The sequence below is a fragment of the Tiliqua scincoides genome, chromosome 2, assembly GCF_035046505.1.
Source record: "Tiliqua scincoides isolate rTilSci1 chromosome 2, rTilSci1.hap2, whole genome shotgun sequence".
Classification (NCBI taxonomy): Eukaryota; Metazoa; Chordata; class Lepidosauria; order Squamata; family Scincidae; genus Tiliqua; species Tiliqua scincoides.
This window is the reverse complement of record NC_089822.1, coordinates 269,898,470-269,919,855: the sequence shown is the minus strand read 5'-3', so window position 1 is coordinate 269,919,855 and position 21,386 is coordinate 269,898,470. Positions and strand designations below refer to the sequence as shown.

General features: G+C 50.3%; 2 protein-coding genes across 2 annotated transcripts in view; one reads left to right on the top strand and one right to left on the bottom strand.

Moving 5' to 3' along the window:
* The window catches only part of LOC136639188 (zinc finger protein 721-like), a 117,059-nt gene that overhangs the window by 20,501 nt on the left and 75,172 nt on the right, over positions 1 to 21,386 (bottom strand). The window contains exon 8 of the mRNA XM_066613192.1: positions 18,641 to 19,308. Within this exon, the coding sequence (XP_066469289.1) occupies positions 18,641 to 19,308 (668 nt within the window). The remainder of the gene's footprint in view (positions 1 to 18,640; positions 19,309 to 21,386) is intronic.
* LOC136640492 (H-2 class II histocompatibility antigen, E-S beta chain-like) lies at positions 3,502 to 11,819 on the top strand. Its single transcript, XM_066615661.1, has 6 exons — positions 3,502 to 3,675; positions 4,420 to 4,692; positions 6,774 to 7,058; positions 7,227 to 7,337; positions 9,278 to 9,301; positions 11,806 to 11,819. Exons 1-6 carry the CDS (start codon positions 3,588 to 3,590, stop codon positions 11,817 to 11,819), a joined length of 795 nt encoding a protein of 264 aa, XP_066471758.1. The 5' UTR covers positions 3,502 to 3,587.

Below are 21,386 nucleotides of genomic sequence, written 5' to 3'. Positions count from 1 at the left end.
GGGCTCTGCGGCTGACCAGCCTGTTGCCAGGTGGAACCTCCCCAGGCAGGAGCCTCAGCAGCAGATGGAAGGAGAAGCAGCAGGACTTCATGAGTACATAAGAACAGCCCCACTGGATCAGGCCATAGGCCCATCTAGTCCAGCTTCCTCTACCTCACAGCGGCCCACCAAATGCCCCAGGGAGCACACCAGATAACAAGAGACCTCATCCTGGTGCCCTCCCTTGCATCTGGCATTCTGAAATAGCCCATTTCTAAAATCAGGAGGTTGTGCATACACATCATGGCTTGTACCCCATAATGGATTTTTCCTCCAGAAACTTGTCCAATCCCCTTTTAAAGGCGTCCAGGCCAGACGCCATCACCACATCCTGTGGCAAGGAGTTCCACAGACCAACCACACGCTGAGTAAAGAAATATTTTCTTTTGTCTGTCCTAACTCTTCCAACACTCAACACTCAAGCTGTCCACCACCACCCCAAGATCTCTCTCCTGATCTGTCACAGACACCTCAGAATCCATTAGCCTATATGTGAAGTTTGGATTCTTTGCCCCAATGCGCAAGTCTTGCCTCACAAACCTTTTAGAGTTCTTTGAAAAGGTCAACAGGTATGTGGATGCGGGAGAACCTGTGGACATTATATATCTGGACTTCCAAAAGGCTTACGACACAGTCCCTCGCCAAATGCTGCTGAGGAAAGTCCACAGTCAGGGAATTAGAGGGCAGGTCCTTTCCTGGATGAGGAACTGCTTGAAGACCAGGAAACAGAGAGTGGGTGTCAATGGGCAATTTTCACAATGGAGGGAGGTGAAAAGTGGTGTGCCCCAAGGATCTGTCCTGGGACCGGTGCTTTTCAACCTCTTCATAAATGACCTGGAGACAGGGTTGAGCAGTGAGGTGGCAAAGTTTGCAGATGACACCAAACTTTTCTGAGTGGTGAAGACCAGAAGCGATTGTGAGGAGCTCCAGAAGGATCTCTCCAAACTGGCAGAATGGGCAACAAAATGGCAGATGCGTTTTAATATAAGTAAGTGTAAAGTCATGCACATCGGGGCAAAAAATCAAAACATCACATATAGGCTAATGCAGTGGTTCTCACACATTTAACACCGGGACCCACTTTTTAGAATGAAAATCTGTCAGGACCCACTGGAAGTGATGTAATGACCAGAAGTGACATCATCAAGCAGGAAAATTTTTAACAATCCTAGGCTGCAATCCTACAAAACTTACCCAGGAGTAAGTCTCATTGATCATCGTTAAAAATATACATACTACCTTGTTAAAAGTACAGGTCTGTAACATTTCCCCAAATGTAGACACATACCTTGGTAGCATCAAGTCTAATATAATAAAATATTGCAATGAATGGGGACCCACCTGAAATAGTCCCGACCCATAGTTTGAGAAATACTGGGCTAATGGGTTCTGAGCTGTTTGAGACAGATCAGGAGAGAGATCTTGGGGTGCTCGTGGACAGGTCGATGAAAGTGTCGACCCAATGTTGGGAGAGTTAGGACAGACAAAAGAAAATATTTCTTTACTCAGTGTGTGATTGGTCTGTGGAACTCCTTGCCACAGGATGTGGTGATGGTGACTGGCCTGGACGCCTTTAAAAGGAGATTGGACAAGTTTCTGGAGGAAAAATCCATTACGGGGCACAAGCCATGATGCGTATGCGCAACCTCCTGGTTTTAGAAATGGGTTATGTCAGAATGCCAGATGCAAGGGAGGGCACCAGGATGAGGTCTCTTGTTATCTGGTGTGCTCCCTGGGGCATTTGGTGGGCCGCTGTGAGATACAGGAAGCTGGACTAGATGGGCCTAAGGCCTGAACCAGTGGGGCTGTTCTTATGTTCTTAGCTCCCATTCCAGGGTGTGCAGAGAGACAGTCTGCACTGAGCAACTGTGAAAGACGAAGGAGGAGTGGGCTTCTTGCAGGAGGGTTGCCAGATCTGGATGCAGTGTACTCTGGGGGTTTGGCTGGTCCACAAGCCAAGGAGCACAGGGGAGCTGCTGCAGCCTCTGACTGGCATTCTCCCCTTTGCAGTCCAGGCTGTGTCCTGCAACAGAGAAGGGAAGCTCCCCTGGGGAAAGAAGAGGGCCCATCGTGGGTTGCCCTGATCCGGCCTGGTCACTGGATGTCAGCTGGTGGGACAGGTCCCAGCTCAGCAGGGTCCCCCTCCTGGAACCATCTCCATTTAGAACAGCAAGACTTGTTTTAAGAGAAGCAGGAGAGGGGAGATGCTCAGAGAGGGGGAGGGGAGGAGACAGGGACAATGACGGGGTGCAGGTTGTGGCAGAATGTGGTCCCAGAGAGGCCGAAGGGTGCTGGGTGCAGGACTCAGATGTGTGCACGTGTGTGGCAGACACAGGCCCCTGTGGCTATGGGTGCTGAGGGTCGCTCCCCTCTCCATCAATGCGGTCTTTCTGTGGTTCTGCTGGGGTGGGGGGATGACAGCCATCTGCAGGTCATAAGAACATAAGAACAGCCCCACTGGATCAGGCCATAGGCCCATCTAGTCCAGCTTCCTGTATCTCACAGCGGCCCACCAAATGCCCCTGGGAGCACACCAGATAACAAGAGACCTGCAAGGCCTCCTGGGAATTGTAGTTAAGAACATAAGAACAGCCCCGCTGGATCAGGCCATAGGCCCATCTAGTCCACCTTCCTGTATCTCACAGCGGCCCACCAAATGCCCCAGGGAGCACACCAGATAACAAGAGACCTCATCCTGGTGCCCTCCCTTGCATCTGGCATTCTGACATAACCCATTTCTAAAATCAGGAGGTTGCGCATACACATCATGGCTTGTACCCCGTAATGGATTTTTCCTCCAGAAACTTGTCCAATCCCCTTTTAAAGGCGTCCAGGCCAGATGCTGTCACCACATCCTGTGGCAAGGAGTTCCACAGACCGACCACACGCTGAGTAAAGAAATATTTTCTTTTGTCTGTCCTAACCCGCCCAACACTCAATTTTAGTGGATGTCCCCTGGTTCTGGTATTATGTGAGAGTGTAAAGAGCATCTCCCTATCCACTCTGTCTATCCCCTGCATAATTTTGTATGTCTCAATCATGCCCCCCCTCAGGCGTCTCTTTTCTAGGCTGAAGAGGCCCAAACGCCGTAGCCTTTCCTCATAAGGAAGGTGCCCCAGCCCCATAATCATCTTAGTCACTCTCTTTTGCACCTTTTCCATTTCCACTATGTCCTTTTTGAGATGTGGCGACCAGAACTGGACACAATACTCCAGGTGTGGCCTCACCATCGATTTGTACAACGGCAATATAAGGTCACTGCTGCCTGACCCAGGGCTCTGTGGTCTCCCCTGGCAGCTCCAGGCAGCTCCTCTCTCCCTCCTGGTGGCTGGCTGCCTGCTGGGGCACATCTGCCTGAAGGGCCTGTTTCCCCATCCTTCCTCCCCAGCAACCGATGACACTGCCTCTGCTACTGCGCTGATTGGCTTCATGCCTGGCACTGCTTAGGGACAGGTCCCTGGCAGGAGTTGATTCCCAGAGCCAGGCTGAGAAAGCCCCACTCTGGAGTTGTGGGGGGACAAGAGGGCGCTTCTCCCTGCTGAGGAAAGATGGGGCCTGCTTTGGGCATTGGGGTCCTGCTGGTGGTGATGGTGGTGGGGGCGCTCCCCCCTGAGGTGCAGAGCAGGAGGCCTCCAGGTGAGCAAATATGGGGAGGCACTGGTGGGAGTTTCTGTTGGGGTTGGCAGACCAGGGAGGGAGGCATCTCCCCCCCCCCCCCGCTCAAACATGCAACAGACTCAACAGCTCCAGCATGAGGGTTTGGAGGGGGTGAGTCTAAGTCACCCCTCAGTGAATGGGTGCCAGGTCAGCCCCCGAGAGGACCGTGTGCCCACTGTGTGTGCCCCCTCTGTCCCCCCCTTCCTCGGGAGGCGCAGGTTTCCTCCCTTTGCACTTGCCCCACTTCAGGCGCCCCACTTTCCTCCTCCCGCACCTCTTGCTTGGTGTCCAAAGAATCGAGAGTCTCGCGGCTCGCTTCAGAAGCGGCTTTCCCGGGCCGCAGCCCCTTTGGGAGGCACCTGATGCCAGCAACGTGCAGCGCCAGCGGGTGCCCAGGAGGCGTGGCTGCTCCGCCCCCCCGGGCAGTTGTGGGCTTGGCATCGACGGCTCTGGGGCAAGGGCCGCTCTCTGGTTCCAGCTGCCCGCGTCCCCCGGCGCCCTGCTGGCGCTTCAGCCCGGTTCCCCTTCGGTGCGCCGGGAGGGTGGCGGAGGCGGCTCCCCGCTGGGGTCTGCCCCGGTGCTGCTCGAGGAGGACCCGGAGGCGGGCAGCTGTGCCCTCTCCCGAGCCGCCGCCGGGCTGCAGGGCCAGGACCAGCAGCAGCCGGAGCCGCAGTCCGCCCTGCGCGCAGCTTCCACTGAGCCGCTCTCCGCCCTCTCCCGCAGAGCACTTCGTGTTCCAGGGGAAGGCCGAGTGCCGCTTCCCCGACGGGCCCGGCCCGGGCGCCTACTACCTGGAGAGGTACTTCTACTTCCAGCAGGAGTACGCGCGCTTCGACAGCCGCCGAGGGACCTTCGAGGCCGTCACGGAGCTGGGCGAGCCCGACGCGCGCTACTGGAACAGCCGGCCGGAGGTGCTGGAGGACGAGCGGGCCGCCCTGGACAGGTTCTGCCGGCACAACTACGGCGTCGTCGAGCCCTTCGCCGCCGCCAGGAAGCGTGAGTGGGCGGGGCGGGACGCGGACGGGCCCCTTCCCCAAACCCCCGGCCCGGAAGCGGCGAGGCCCCACAGCGGGGGGACCCCCTGCCGGGGCTGAAGCGGGCTCCGGAGGATGGGCGCGGGGGGCGCACCAGCAGAGGAATCCTTCCGCTGACTTGACCATGTCAACCGCTTTGCAACTCCCGTTGAAGAGCAGAACAAGAATAAGAATAATCTGAATTATTATAAATAATCAAATCTTTGATAATTATTACAAATAATCAAAGTTATAGCTACATTAACTTAATAATCAATTTATAAGTAATTATTATTCAATTTTCACAGTCATGCTGTATTTCACTGGATTTGTATATATCCACCTGTTGAGTCCTTTGCAAGGGCCTAGGATAGGTAGCTGCTGCTATTATTATTATTTTTGGCCAACAGTCTGAGGCAAAGAGGCAAAGAAGGAAGGCCCACAGCCAGGGAGACAGACCAGGGACAGACTGCACTTGCTCCCGGTGTGGAAGGGATTGTCACTCCCGAATCGGCCTTTTCAGCCACACTAGACGCTGTGCCAGAACCACCTTTCAGAGCACAATACCAGAGTCTTTCGAGACTGAAGGTTGCCAACAACAACAAGCAGCTTCCTCATGAGGAATCCATGGTGTAGGCTTCCTCATGAGGAAGCTGCTTGAACCATTCACTAAAGAGGCTATGCTGTGTCTCCAAAACTAGACGTGATAGGGCAAAACGGATGCCATATTTGGAATCAGCACCCCAGATATACCCAGGAATTGGTGTAACATTTAAGGAAGCAAAATGTGTGTTGATCTGTGTAAGTGGTGGGAGCAGAAACCAGGAAAAGTGATAGCAAATGAGATAGTGAAGATCTTGTGGGATTTTTGAATATAAACTGATAAGGTTTTGGTGCTCAGTACATCAGACATCACAGTAATAGAAGAAAATAAAGTGACCATGATTAACAGCAATACCTGGCGATAGCAGGATTGATGAAAAAGAGCGTGAAAAAGTCAGTAAATATCAGGATCTAAAAATTGAAATCCAAAGAAGTCGGGGCTATGCGGTGTGCACAACCTGCAGACAATAAGAAGATTAGAACAGCCCCACTGGATCAGGCCACAGGCCCATCTAGTCCAGCTTCATGTATCTCACAGGAGCCCTACCAAATGCCCCAGGGAGCACACCAGATAACAAGAGACCTCATCCTGGTGCCCTCCCTTGCATCTGGCATTCTGACATAGCCCATTTCTGAAATCAGGAGGTGGAACATACACATCATGGCTGGTACCCCGTAATGGATTTTTCCTCCAGAAACATGTCCAATCCCCTTTTAAAGCCATCTAGGCCAGATGCCATCACCACATCCTGTGGCAAGGAGTTCCACAGAACAACCACGTGCTGAGTAAACAGATATTTTATTTTGTCTGTCCTAACTCTCCCAATGCTCAACTTTTGTGGCAAGTGGAAGGACAATCCTTACCTATTGAACTGGGAGGGATCCCGCCTCTGTGCTCATTGTGGGGTGTAAATAAAAGCATGGGGTGGGGGGTTACATGACTTCCTGGCCCACAGGTTCTGCTATTGAGTTGGTAGAAGAACCACATTGAGTTCCTTTGCTCACCCGTCAGAGCTTGACAGGCTCCTGTTCGTGATTATCAAAGTGATAATCATGACCTTGAACAGGCCAACCTGTAAAGACCTCAAAATCTAAACAAGAGAAAACATCTAGCCAGGAGTAGTGGGTCAAGAATAAACAACAGTACGTGGCAAGACAACAAGACAACTAGAATTGGAGAGAAGATCTTCTATACATTTTTCGTACCATTTATAAATTCTTCATCTGGCACCTACGTGGCTTTGAGAACATCCTGCGTAATTTTTAATAATTGACTTTACTAAACACTCTCTCCAAAAGATGTGAGGTATGTGCAGGTTCTATGAAAGGGAAAGTGAGCTTCTCTATCCCAGCCTTAAGGCAGGGATATCATCAAATGTTTTCACACAAGTTTTCAGTAGGCTCTCCAGTTGAACCCTCCAGGCTCTGACCCCCTCTCTCCTTCTCTGTCTCTCCCCCCAGTGAAGCCCCAGCTGAAGATCACCCCCACAGACACAGACCCCCCCTCCCACCACACCCTGCTGGTTTGCACCGTGGCCGGCTTCTTCCCTGCAAAGATTAACATCACTTGGCTGCGGAACGGGCAGGAGGAGGATGAGAGCAGAGTGGTGTCCACAGAGCTGATCCGGAATGGGGACTGGACCTTCCGCATCCAGGTGATGCTGGAAGCACAGCCGGAACATGGAGACATCTACACCTGCCTGGTGGAGCACACCAGCCTCCCGGCCCCCACCAGCGTCCAGTGGGGTAGGAAATCCAAGCACTGCAGTTGCACATTGCACATTCCCCTACCTTTGAGACAGATCCTGGCCCAAGGGGGCATCGCTTGGACAAGGGTGCTCTGAGCGGGGGGGGGGGGGAGTAGGATGGCTCCAGACCTGCCCCCTTTTGAATCAAGGCTCCTTCTTTCCACAGAGCCACAGTCAGACTCTGCCCGGAGCAAGATGTGGACAGGGGTTGTGGGGCTCCTTTTGGGCCTGGTCTTTGTGGTGCCCGGACTGGTTCTGTACCTGATGAAGAAGAAAGGTGATGGCCGCTCCAAGGGGGGGTGTACTGGGGGGTGGGAGGCTGACCTCACTGGGAGCACCCCTTCTCTCCCCAGTCAGAAGCTTTGGAGGCCTCTGTGCTCTCTCCCACCCTCAAGAGGACCACCCTGCCTGTGACTCAGTCTTCAGTAGTGACCAAACATTGTGGGGAGGGGGCATGGACATCACTGGACCAAGCCAAGAAGAAAATGTAGCAGACCAGAAGAGTCTTTATTAGGCCTGAGGCCCAAGGCACCTGAGGGGATACATAATTGAGACATACAAAATTATGCAGGGGATGGATAAAGTGGATAGGGGGTGCTCTTTTCCCTCTTGTGCTCCACCAGAACCAGGGGACATCCACTAAAATTGAGTGTTGGGAGAGTTAGGACAGACAAAAGAGAATATTTCTTTACTCACCATGTAGTTAGTCTGTGGAACTCCTTGCCACGGGATGTGGTGATGGCACCAGGCCTAGATGCCTTTAAAAGGGAATTGGACAGATTGATGGAGGCAAGGTCCTTCACAGGTTACAAGCCATGATGGGTATGTGCAAGCTCCTGATTTTTAAAGTAGGCTACCTCAGAATGCTAGATACAAGGGAGGGCATCAGGATGCAGATCTCTTGTTGTCTTGTGTGCTCCCTGAGGGATCCGGTGGGCCACTGTGAGACACAGGAAACTGGCCTGATTCAGTGAGGTTCTTATGTTCTTACGCCACACTGACCCATAAGAACATAAGAACAGCCCCACTGGATCAGGCCATAGGCCCATCCAGCCCAGCTTCCTGTATCTCACAGCGGCCCGCCAAATGCCCCAGGGAGCTCACCAGACAACAAGAGACCTCATCCTGGTGCCCTCCCTTGCATTGCCATTCTGACATAGCCCGTTTCTAAAATCAGGAGGTTGCGCATACACATCATGGCTTGTAACCCGTAATGGATTTTTCCTCCAGAAACTTGTCCAATTCCCTTTTAAAGGCGTCCAGGCCAGATGCCATCACCACATCCTGTGGCAAGGAGTTCCACAGACCAACCACACGCTGTGTAAAGAAATATTTTCTCTTGTCTGTTCTAACTCTCCCAACACTCAATTTTAGTGGATGTCCCCTGGTTCTGGTGTTATGTGAGAGTGTAAAGAGCATCTCTCTATCCACTCTGTCCATCCCCTGCATGATTTTGTATGTCTCAATCATGTCCCCCCTCAGGCGCCTCTTTTCTAGGCCGTAGAGGTCCAAACGCCGTAGCCTTTCCTCATAAGGAAGGTGCCCCAGCCCAGCCCAGACCCCTATGGCTTTCTTCCTCTCCCCTGCCTGGCCACCCTCCCATTTACTTCCTTGTTGCCCCTCTGATGTCTCTTCCTGCCCAAGAAATGACATTCCTGGTGCACTTAAGGGACTGTCTCCATTGTGGTTCTCAGAAGATGAGGCACAATGAGGGGCAGCTTCCTGCCAATTTCCCCTTCCCAAAGCCTAGCCTATTTCTAAGCTCCTGCCTTGAGAGTCAGTCTCAGCTCCACTCCAGGCCCAGAGCCGGTCAGAGTCCTAAAGTCCAATCACTTGTCCAACCTGTGCTCTTAATTCAAGTTTCATTTACAACAGAGTTAAAACCAGGTGAGCAGGTGGCTGAAACTACCATTATTAAGACAACCTCACAAAAATGCCCCTATTCGGAGGGGGGATAGGATTGGGATTGCAATTGACCCCATGGCCCCTACTAGAACCAAGAAAAGAAGCCTCTTTGAAGAGGACTATTCATGCCTCCCCAGAATGAATATACTTTTATGTCCAAATCGCCTCCCCTCCCATGGAGTTTATTTTATACACAACAGTTCCTACTTTTCCCAATTAGGACATTTTGATCTGGCAGTTGGGGGGGGGGCAGAGGGTTGGGCTGGCTTGGGGGGCTCCTCACTCAATTGGACTCTTTTCTCTCTTTTTCAGGGACTGCCATCCCTCCACCTGCAGGTAACTTTTTCCTCTGTTCTTCCCCATTTCTGCTCTATTTCACCCCCTCCCATTTCCCGGTCCCAGCTACTTGGAGGGCCCTGGATTGCCCCCTCCTCCTTTCCTGCCAGAGGCTCTGTAGAGCAGAGAGGGCAGGTGCTGGCTGCCTGGGTGCCCTGCTCCAATCTTGCTTCCTGGGTCCTGTTGTCACTAAGAGCACTTCTGCCTGCTCACTGGGTAAGAGGCACTTTTTCAAGTGGGTACTCCTCTTTTATTCAGCAGGGGGAGAGTAACTGGCCCTCCTCACCCCAGCACTGTCTTTTCTAGTGGCTGCCTGCTGGTGTTCTTTTGCATCCTTTTAGACTGTGAGCCCTTTTGGGACAGGGAGCCCTCAGTTGTTTGATTTTCTCTGTAAACTGCTTTGTGAACTTTTTGTTGAAAAGTGGTATATGAATACTGATGATGATGATGCCTCTGAGAGCTTAAGGCAGACGTGCTTAGCGGGGGCAGATAAAAGGAGAGGCTCATCATTTCTCCTGCTTGCAGATATATTTGCAATTATTTATTTTGTCTTTTTGCACCTTTCAAGACCCTGACGTACACTGGGGCAAAAAGTCAAAACTTCACCTATAGGCTAATGTAGTGGTTTCCAATCTGTCTGTTGGGACCCACCAGTGGGCCCAACCCATAGGAAGAACCCTGCTGGATCAGGCCAAAGGCCCATCTAGTCCATCTTACTGTATCTCACAGTGGCCCACCAGATGCCTCGGGGAGCAACCAAGACAACAAAAGCCTTCATCCTGGTGCCACTCCCTGGCATCTGGCATTCTGAGATGGGATACCCCTAAAACCCAGAAGTTGCATACAGTCACCATGACTTGTAACCTGTGATTGGCCTTTCCTCCATCAGTCTATCCAATCCCCTTTGAAAGGCATCTAGGCCTTCAGGTGCCATCACCACATCCTGTGGTAAGGAGTTCCACAGACTAATTACTTGTTGGGTAAAGAAATATTTTCTTTTGTCTGTTCTCCCAACACTCAATTTAGTGGATGTCGCCTGGCTCTGGTGTTGTGTGAAAGGGACAAGAACATCCCTCAATTCACTGTATCCATCCCCTGCATAATTTTGTATGTCTCAATCATGTCCTCCCTCAGGCACCTTTTTTCTACAGACAAAAGAAAATATTTCTTTACTCAGCGTGTTGTTGGTCTGTGGAACTCCTTGCCACAGGATGTGGTGATGGCGTCTGGCCTGGACGCCTTTAAAAGGGGATTGGACAAGTTTCTGGAGGAAAAATCCATTACGGGTTACAAGCCATGATGTGTATGCGCAACCTCCTGATTTTAGAAATGGGCTATGTCAGAATGCCAGATGCAAGGGAGGGCACCAGGATGAGGTCTCTTGTTATGTGGTGTGCTCCCTGGGGCATTTGGTGGGCCGCTGTGAGATACAGGAAGCTGGACTAGATGGGCCTTTGGCCTGATCCAGCGGGGCTGTTCTTATGTTCTTATAAGAGCCCCAAATGCTGTAGCCTTTCCTCATAGGGAAGGTGCCCCAGCCCAGTCATCGTTTTGTTTGCTCTCTTCTGCACTTTTTCCATTTCCACTATATCTTTTTTGAGATGTGGCAACCAGAACAGGTTGCAGTACTCCAGGTGTGGCCTTGCATCGATTTGTATAATGGCATCATAATTTTAGCTGTTTTATTCCCAATAGCTTTTATAATTATCCCAAGCATGGAATTGGCCTTCTTCACCACCACCTCACATTGGGTTTGTCAGGCCTTTGGCATCCCAGGCCCTGAATTGTTGTAAACCAGGATGTGGCAGGAGGGGCCTTGATGTCCAGGCCTGGTATGAAATGCAAACAAAGGAACAGCAGCACTTTATATGTATGTGATTAGCAATCAGATGCAGCTGTGTTAGGTGGGAGCCATGTGACCTGGGGCGATGTGTGCAGAGTCACACACGTAGGCTATGGTGGAGTCCTGCAATGCACCACTGGACAGCCAATCAGAAAGGGGCACAAGACTGTCTTGTGAGGATGAGGTCGCCCTGTTCTGATTGGCTGGGCCCGGTATATATGGGGGCAAGAGCAGACACCAAATGTGGATTGTTGTGGTGGAGTTTCTGCATGTGGCACTGCTGGTTTGTTCTATGACTTGGACTGCCTTATCGTGACTGTGCCTCTCTGTATCCCTGACTCCTGGACCGCCTGACTGACTACTCTTCTGCCTGTTCCTTTACCAATACAGTACCTGCTTCTGCAACAAACAGGCCTGTGTCTGCTTCTTTGGCTCTGTTCGGGACCGTCTGCTTCCAGTGCTATCTCCCTACGCTCCCATGCCACTCTGCTACCGGGAAAGCAAGGGTTACCCTTCCCTACTGCCCTGACAGGGTTGACACTTTCATCGAGCTATTTTCATTCCCTCTCCAGGTGTCGCCCCCTGAGCTTGGACAGCAGGACCCTTCTGCATTCTCCACCCTCCCTAATCACAACTTCTTCTCTCTCTCCTCTGTCTGCAGCACTCATCAGTTAAACTGATCTCCTCTGGGAAGCACTTTTGTCCTGTAACTGATTCATCTTTCTTTGCCTGGAGGATGTAAACTTCGGAGGGATGCAAGAAGACTGGAGGAGGACAACAGCAGCTGACTGATCTTCCCTCACCCCTTGTAACAATCGACCTCCCACACTCGCATCTATTGCTTGTCTTTTGCTTCTAGGTTTGGGAGAAGACTGGCCCTTGAGGCTTTTGCTGCATCTCATCTTCTCAGTTACCAGTTGGCTAAAATCACCCGTTGCAGTGTGCAGGATTGGCCTTAGGAGCTGTGGGGCCAAAGCAAAACATTTTTGTGGGTTTCCTACTTCCGCAGCTCCCCACCACCACCAGGATGAGCGGCAGTGGCAAGGAATCCAACAGCAGCATCGCCACCTGGGGGATTTCAAGCCAATCAGACCCACAGAAGGAAGGGCCATCCCAGGGCAATGCTCTGCTTGCTGTGCTATCTTCATAACGCCTTGTCATGGAAGATTCCATGCCAGTGTCAGCTACAGAGCAAAGTGCTGGCTGCAGATGGGGGCACTTGATTCCCTGGCGCAGTGCAGGGGGCCCTCCAGGCTGCAGGGTCCAGTTTTGTCAAATTGCCCTAAGGCCAGCCTTGGCAGGGTGAAACTCACAGTATCTGCACTGTAAACCATCAGAGTTGCATCTTCCTACTGGGTGCTTCTTCTATACCTGTAGAATCCTGAAGGCCACCTGGGCAGGTCTGCCTAATTTTCACAAGTGGCAGCTTGAAAGCAGTTCCCTTTAGGATGGTGTTTGGTTTAGAACTGGAATCCTATTCCTAATGGCTCAGGTATGAATGAGAAGCAGCGTTACAAGAGTTGCTGCTCAGTCAGAAGAGGGTTGGGGGGGCTGAGCGAAGAGGGTTCTGACCCAGCTGTGGTCTTGTGGGCCCAAACACTTGTGTGTCCTGCCATTCCCTCCCCCCTTTGGTCACGTGAGTTGGCCTTACACCAAGTCAGTGGTTTTGGTCCATTTCTGTCAGGTGGGTGAACACAGACTGGCAGCAGCTCTGGGCTTTCAGGTTGGGGGGGGTCTTTCCCAGCCCTCCCTAGAGGTGCTGCAAAGGACTGAACTCAGGACCTTCTGCACGCAGAGCAAGAGCTCCTTTGCTGAGTCCTGACCCCTGTTGAGATTCGGTAACAAATTGTCTAGCTTCCTAAAGATTTCTGCTGCGTTGTGCCAATAAAGATAATTTTTTACCCTGGTGTCTTGGAGTTGCATTAGTCAGATTTACATTTCTAGGAATGAATTACTCAGAAAGTGGGTCCCTTGGGGAAAGTGGGATTTAAAGCCTTTGGTCATCATTGGTCTGTGGGGCTGGTTCTGGGGCCCTTGCCAGACTGCTCTCTGTGGGCCTCCCTCAGTCTGGAACAGCATCTCCCCTATGCCAGGGTCTGTGCTGGATCCTTCGCATCCTGCATGACGGCTCCTCAGTGTTTCGGATGCATGCTGATGACAGTAAACATCAGGGCTGGATTCCGGGACCTCTGAGCCGTGTGGAGCTGGGCTTTGATGGGGATTGAGTCGTGTGGCTGTGCAGCTTAAACGGAACGAAGAGATCTGGACCCCCTCCCTGGAGTTCCTGGAGAGGTTTCCCTTGCTGGATGTGGTGTGGCAGAGAAAAGGCAACACTAGGGTGTATTAACACATGATCTAGAGACACTTGCATTGCCCCTCTCCCAAGATGCATGTCTAGGCAGTGGTTCTCATGCTGGTGTGTCGCGACCCACCAGTTTGTATAACATTTCCCCGTCCCTTTAAGGACGGGTGTCCCTTAAACACACAGGGTGTGTGTGTGTGTGCGCGCGCGCAACGCGCACTTTGCACTTACTTTTTAAATGTAGGGCTGCAGGAGGTGCAGGGAGCCCTGCGCAGCCCTCCGCAGCGCTCCCCGAGGCTTGGAAGTTGCAATCAAAGCAGGCGCAAAGCACTTCCGTTTGCAGAGGAGCTTTGCACCCACTTCTATTGTAGCTTCCAAGTGTCGGGGAACGATGCGTAGGGCTGTGCAGGGCTCCCCACACCTCCTGCAGCCCTCCATTTAAAAAATAAGTGCAAAGCACCCACTCGCCCCCTCTTAGCGACACGATCCTGGGAGTCACGTCACTGCCTTAGCCCCTCCCCCACAAGAACTTACTGAGGGAGTAAAGCTCCCTCAAGTTTGAGAAACACTGGTCTAGGGAAAGTAATATTTGGGCACTAAGCACACACTCCACAAGCTGTCACCCTAAGGGAGCAATCCTAACCTGCACTGGAATAGGTAAGGCAAGAGGCTTGAGCTGTATCCAGTGCAGGATAGGGACCCGAAGTGGCCAGGCAAGACAGCCTGGCCCCTATGGGTCTCCTCGAGAGGTGGTGCAGGTCCGAGGAGAGCAGAGCACTCCAAGCTCCCCAGAAATGGAGGTTGGGATCTGGAATAACTGCCGGATCCCCCAAGGGCTGCCCACTGCCCACCCTCCCCCTGCCCTGGAACACCTCCCTCCGCTCCACCCCGACCTCCCCAGAGCCACTAAAATTGAGTGTTGGGAGGACAGACAAAAGAAAATATTTCTTTACTCAGTGTGTAGTTAGTCTGTGGAACTCCTTGCCACAAGATGTGGTGATGGCATCTGGCCTAGAAGCCTTTAAAAAGGGACTGGACAAATTTCTGGAGGAAAAGTTTATCATGGGTACCCATTGCCTGTGCCTGATGACACCTATGAGATGATGATGACAACTTCTGCACTGGAGGCACAATGGATGGGGGGACATGGTTGAGACGTACAAAATTATGCAGGGGATGGACAGTGTGGATAGAGAGACATTCTTTTCCCTTTTACGTAACACCAGAACCAGGAGACATTCACTAAAATTGAGTGTTCGAACAGACAAAGAAAATATTTCTTTACTCAGCGTGTGGTTGGTCTGTGGAACTCCTTGCCACAGGATGTGGTGACGGCGTCTGGCCTGGACGCCTTTAAAAGGGGATTGGACAAGTTTCTGGAGGAAAAATCCATTACGGGGTACAAGCCATGATGTGTACGCGCAACCTCCTGATTTTAGAAATGGCTATGTCAGAATGCCAGATGCAAGGGAGGGCACCAGGATGAGGTCTCTTGTTATCTGGTGTGCTCCCTGGGGCATTTGGTGGGCGGCTGTGAGATACAGGAAGCTGGACTAGATGGGCCTTTGGCCTGATCCAGCGGGGCTCTTCTTACGTTCTTTGTAAAAACCTCCATTTTGCTCTCACCACTGGGAATGACTCCAAAGAGACACCCTGGCAATGGTGGATTCACACTGAGGGCCACTGGTAGGGGCAGCAGATTGTCACCATTTGGGGCACCACCTGAGCTTGGAATAGCCCTATAAAGAGCCCAACTAGTCCAGCTAACAATCTGCCTTCCTACCCCAGTGAAGGAATCACCAAAGGTGGCTCCCAATTTGTGCACAATTTAGCAGTAAACACACAAGCCTAATAAAATGCAATAAATAAAAACCAGTAAACAGCAGGAGCAAAAATGCAACAACAACAACAACAACAGGTATTTATATACCGCCTTTCTGGCCACTGGATTGCTCCTTCGGCTTTTATTCAAGGCGTTTTGCATGGTCAGGCTTTCTCTAAACCTCCAAAGGAGTTTTTACAATAAACAGAAAAGTTCTTTCTTTCAAGAACTGACTCCATTCCAGGTGGATCTTCTGACAGTCTGCTAGCCAAACCTCCTTAGTATTTAAGGATATTGAAAGGTTGCTTTAATGTGTTTTAATGTGTCAATGGGAAACTTGGGTATGAATGAAGGGAATTCCTCTTATTCAAAGAGGGTGCAGGTAAACAGCGCTAGCAGGGTCAGTTAACATACGTACAATTAGCCCTCTGGTGCCAGGGGACATCTGGCAGCTTAAAGTGAGGTTTACCTAAGTTAATGCAAAATACAAGTATAATCCAGTGTTTGGTACAAAATACAGAAGTGACTGGAATTGCATTCAGGAGAGCAAACACAACTTGAGGATACAAAGGAAAACTTCTGACAGGATAACCAAGTTTCATTTAGCTGGAGATACAAAGCAGGGCTATCATTTTCCTGCCAGGATGTGTGATGGTGAGGGGAGAAGAGGAATGCAAACAACAAAGAGTCTGAGCTTGACCAAAGTGGAAATGAGGCCTGTAGGCCAGTGTTTTCTGGGAAAATAGTTCATTTTGCCTGCTGGCACCCAAATATGAAGGCCTGTAAAATGTTTGTTGATGTCAAAGTAGCATAACCAGAAATACAATAAAATGGGGGGGGGGGAAGTAACACAAGTGGAAGGGGTCAGCAGTGAGTCCCGCCCACTCACTGGGGCCCCAGCAGCTCCCCAGAACATCATGTGTCAACATCAGGACCCTATGCCTGTATTCCCATTGGCTAAACAGGGGGCACGAAACAATATGATGGCATGATCAAATCACATCCAGTAGTGCTGAATGATGGAACTAATTCAAACATTCAAAGGGTCTTCCTTTGCAAGGGAAGCTGAACACATGGACTTAGTGCCTTGGTTATGGGAGCCTACGTGGTCATGAGATGAAGGCAATGTGTATGTGTGAAGGAGGACAAAGGGAGAGCGACATCACAAAAGTGCTTTGAAGTCTGGTAAGATGCTGTTTGTGATGTCAGCTTCTGTCCCTGCCATATATCAAACACACATACTCTTTATGCAGCATGAATCCTCTCTATTAGGATGACTTAGAGATGGCAGAGAAATTAAATGAGTTCTTTGCATCTGTCTTCACGGCAGAAGACCTCGGGCAGATACCGCTGCCGAACGGCCCCTCCTAACCGAGGAGTTAAGTCAGATAGAGGTTAAAAGAGAAGATGTTTCAGACCTCATTGATAAATTAAAGATCAATAAGTCACCGGGCCCTGATGGCATACACCCAAGGGTTATTAAGGAATTGAAGAATGAAGTTGCAGATCTCTTGACTAAGGTATGCAACTTGTCCCTCAAAACGGCCACGGTACCAGAAGATTGGAGGATAGCAAATGTCACGCCTATTTTTAAAAAGGGAAAGAGGGGGACCCGGGAAACTATAGGCCGGTCAGCCTAACATCCATACCGGGTAAGATGGTGGAATGCCTCATCAAAGATAGGATCTCAAAACACATAGACAAACAGGCCTTGCTGAGGGAGAGTCAGCATGGCTTCTGTAAGGGTAAGTCTTGCCTCACAAACCTTATAGAATTCTTTGAAAAGGTCAACAGGCATGTGGATGCGGGAGAACCCGTGGACATTATATATCTGGACTTTCAGAAGGCGTTTGACACGGTCCCTCACCAAAGGCTACTGAAAAAACTCCACAGTCAGGGAATTAGAGGACAGGTCCTCTCCTGGATTGAGAACTGGTTGGAGGCCAGGAAGCAGAGAGTGGGTGTCAATGGGCAATTTTCACAATGGAGAGAGGTGAAAAGCGGTGTGCCCCAAGGATCTGTCCTGGGACCGGTGCTTTTCAACCTCTTCATAAATGACCTGGAGACAGGGTTGAGCAGTGAAGTGGCTAAGTTTGCAGATGACACCAAACTTTTCCGAGTGGTAAAGACCAGAAGTGATTGTGAGGAGCTCCAGAAGGATCTCTCCAGACTGGCAGAATGGGCAGCAAAATGGCAGATGCGCTTCAATGTCGGTAAGTGTAAAGTCATGCACATTGGGCAAAAAATCAAAACTTTAGATATAGGCTGATGGGTTCTGAGCTGTCTGTGACAGATCAGGAGAGAGATCTTGGGGTGGTGGTGGACAGGTCGATGAAAGTATGTCGACCCAATGTGCGGCGGCAGTGAAGAAGGCCAATTCTATGCTTGGGATCATTAGGAAGGGTATTGAGAACAAAACGGTTAGTATTATAATGCCGTTGTACAAATCTATGGTAAGGCCACACCTGGAGTATTGTGTCCAGTTCTGGTCGCCGCATCTCAAAAAAGACATAGTGGAAATGGAAAAGGTGCAAAAGAGAGCAACTAAGATGATTACGGGGCTGGGGCACCTTCCTTATGAGGAAAGGCTACGGCGTTTGGGCCTCTTCAGCCTAGAAAAGAGACGCTTGAGGGGGGACATGATTGAGACATACAAAATTATGCAGGGGATGGACAGAGTGGATAGGGAGATGCTCTTTACACTCTCACATAATACCAGAACCAGGGGACATCCACTAAAATTGAGTGTTGGGCGAGTTAGGACAGACAAAAGAAAATATTTCTTTACTCAGCGCGTGGTCGGTCTGTGGAACTCCTTGCCATAGGATGTGGTGCTGGCGTCTAGCCTAGACGCCTTTAAAAGGGGATTGGACGAGTTTCTGGAGGAAAAATCCATTATGGGGTACAAGCCATGATGTGTATGCGCAACCTCCTGATTTTAGGAATGGGTTAAGTCAGAATGCCAGATGTAGGGGAGAGCACCAGGATGAGGTCTCTTGTTATCTGGTGTGCTCCCTGGGGCATTTGGTGGGCCGCTGTGAGATACAGGAAGCTGGACTAGATGGGCCTATGGCCTGATCCAGTGGGGCTGTTCTTATGTTCTTATGTTCTATTCCTGAAAGTCCAATAACAGGTTTTCTCGGCCCAGTCTTATATGTGGCCTCTGGGATACAACTCCAAAATGGAGATTTGACTCTACCTGAAGTTCTCTCCACACTCAAGGCAATTCTGGGATTCCCAGGATTCTCTCTTGTGTGGACTCTTCTATATTCATCAAAGTTTGTGGGGCTACTGAAGCTCTTTCCACACTCGGAGCATTTATATGCTTTCTCCCCTTGTGAATTTCTTGGTGAGAAGTAAGACCTGTGTTCCGGCTGAAGCTCTTGCCACACTCGGAGCACTTAAAGGGTTTCTCCCCAGTGTGGGTCCTTTGATGAGAAGTAAGGCTTGTGTTCCGACTGAAGCTCCTTCCACACACCGAACATGTAAATGGTTTCTCTCCTGTGTGGATTCTTTGATGCGACCTGAGATTTGTGCTCCGGCTGAAGCTCTTTCCACACTCTGAGCATTTATATGGTTTCTCCCCTGTGTGGATTCTGCCATGTCTTGTAAGGCTTATGTTGTGACTGAAGCTCTTTCCGCATACAGAGCACATAAATGGTTTCTCACCAGTGTGGATTTTCTGATGTAAAGTAAGGTGGTGCTTATGACTGAAGCTTTTTCCACACTCTGAGCAGATATATGGCCTTTCCCCAGTGTGGCTTCGGTGATGTATAGTGAGGGTTACGCTGTGGCGGTAGCTCTTGCCACACACTGAGCATTTATATGGTTTCTCCTCTGTGTGGATTCTTTGGTGCGACCGAAGGTTTGAACCTCTGCTGAATCTCTTTCCACATAGTATACATACATACGGCTTTTCTCCTGTGTGACTTCTGCAGTGCAGAGTAAGGCTTTTTCTCCGACTGAAGCTCTTTCCACATTCTGAGCATTTATGTGGTTTCTCTCCTGTGTGGATTCTTTGATGGTAAGTAAGACTTTTGCTCCGACTGAAGATCTTCCCGCACTCTGAGCACTGAAATGATTTCACCCCTTTGTGGAGTGTTTGATGTAAAACAAGGCTTTTGCTTCGAGTGAAACTCTTCCCACATGCTGGGCATTGAAAGGGTTTCTCCCCTGTGTGGATTCTCTGATGGGAAATGAGGTTTGAGCTACAACGGAAACTCCTTCCACACTCTAAGCATTGGAACGGTTTCTCCCTGTGTGAATTCTTTGATGTATAGTAAGCTGTATCCTTTGCCTAAAGCTCTTTTCACACTCGGTGCACTGATATGGCTTCTCCCCTGTGTGGATTCTCTGGTGGATAGTATAGCTTTTCCTGTGACTGAAGCTGTTTCCACATTCTGAACATTTAAATGGTTTCTCCCCTGTATGCTTTCTCTGATGTGTGATGAGGCTGGACTTATTAGATGAGATTTTTGCATACAAGGAGAACGTATCTCTCTTCTCTCCTTTATCCTTCTTCTCTTCCTGGACTGGAATTTCATGGAAGTCTGCCCCTTCAGAAGTAGTAAATGGTTTCCTCCACTTCTGTTTTGCCTCCTTTTGGTCTTTGCCTTCTTTAACACTCTTCCACCTATCAGCTGCAGGAATAGAGAGAAAAATGGAATCTCAAATAAAGGCTCCACCAAAGTTTGCTCTATAGGGAAGCAGATTCTGCCACATATTAAATAGCCTCCCTTGACTGGGATGGACTGGAGCCAGTGTAGGGTCCTGGATAAAGCTCTGAGAGTGTTATAGATATTAGTCCCAGGTTCAGTCCCCTGGCATCCCAACTGAAGAGCCTCAAGTAGGAGGCTGTGAAAGGAGCACCAGTGGCCAGTTCTCATGAGCATCCTGTCACCCAGGATGGAAGTTTCCACTTAACTATCCTGACTCATAACTCTTGACGACCTCCTAGAACTTGCTTGCTCCCATCTAAAGTCACCTAAACTGGTCATTGCCAAAATGTGTGACAGTGAATCTCTCAATGTGTCTCAGTGTCTCAGAATGTGTCTCAGTGAATCTCAAGCAAATTGTGCAAGGGGGGGGGAGAACTGGCTCTTGTTTGAATCATGTAGTGTTCCTGGTACCAAAACGTGTATCACCCAAACACTGGTGCAGATATTAACATTCAAGACCAAGAGTCAATTCAGCCCACACTCTCCTGTAACATTCACAACAAAACTTCCTTCCTCCTTTCTGTTTGGGATAAGGGTGGGGATGTTTTACCCAAAGATGCCTTGCTTGCGTGGTTTTTCTGCTCAGCTTCCCTGAACACAACTCTTTGACCTGGAGCAGGTGGAGAATGCTTTCCTTCAGAGGTCCCCATTTCCTGAAAGAGAAAACCATCTCCTATTCAATCCTTGCACAGAACACAGAATGATACAACAGAGGAAGGGAACAAAACCTCTCACCCTGCCCAGACCACAGGCAGTGTGAGGCAGTGATAATGCACGTGGGACACACTTTTGCTGTGTCCTGGATAACCCATTCCTTTGGCTTCTCAGTTTCAGCAGGTGTTGCTTACACACTTCCAAGCATATCATCTTCACAACTAGAATGCTGAGTGGCCTTTGTTTAAATGCTAGCTGAGATTTTGTGGAAGATGAATTCTGGGTGCAGCAAACATTCCTACTTGGTGCTGCATTTCCATGGAGTCTCAGCATAGGACCTCAACAGGTGGGAAACTCTGGCCTCTGAGCGGCCCGCTTGGAGGCAGGCTGTGCAGCATGGCCTTTCCCAGTTTGAAGAGACACTTGGCCAACAGACTGAGGCAAAGAGGCAAAGAAGGAAGGCCCATAGCCAGGGAGACAGACCAGGGACAGACTGCACTTGCTCCAGTGTGGAAGGGATTGTCACTCCCGAATTGGCCTTTTCAGCCACACTAGACGCTGTTCCAGAACCACCACTCAGACCGTGATTCCAGAGTCTCTCGAGACTGAAGGTTGCCAACTACTAGCTATAGGAACCGCAGCTTCCAAAGCCAAAGTCTTCAGGAGGAGACAGGCTCTTCCTTAGCTAGCAGGCTGGCATCCCCACCCTCCATTCACTCACTCGCTTAGCCTCCCTCTGAGCTGCC

What these genes read in the sequence shown, in the direction of transcription:
- LOC136640492 (XM_066615661.1), top strand. Translation starts at nt 3,588, where the DNA reads ATGGGGCCTGCTTTGGGCATTGGGGTCCTGCTGGTGGTGATGGTGGTG. An exon ending in GCAGAGCAGGAGGCCTCCAG is followed by an intron (nt 3,676 to 4,419) that starts GTGAGCAAATAT and finishes CCTCTCCCGCAG; the next exon opens with AGCACTTCGTGTTCCAGGGG. An exon ending in CTTCGCCGCCGCCAGGAAGC is followed by an intron (nt 4,693 to 6,773) that starts GTGAGTGGGCGG and finishes CTCTCCCCCCAG; the next exon opens with TGAAGCCCCAGCTGAAGATC.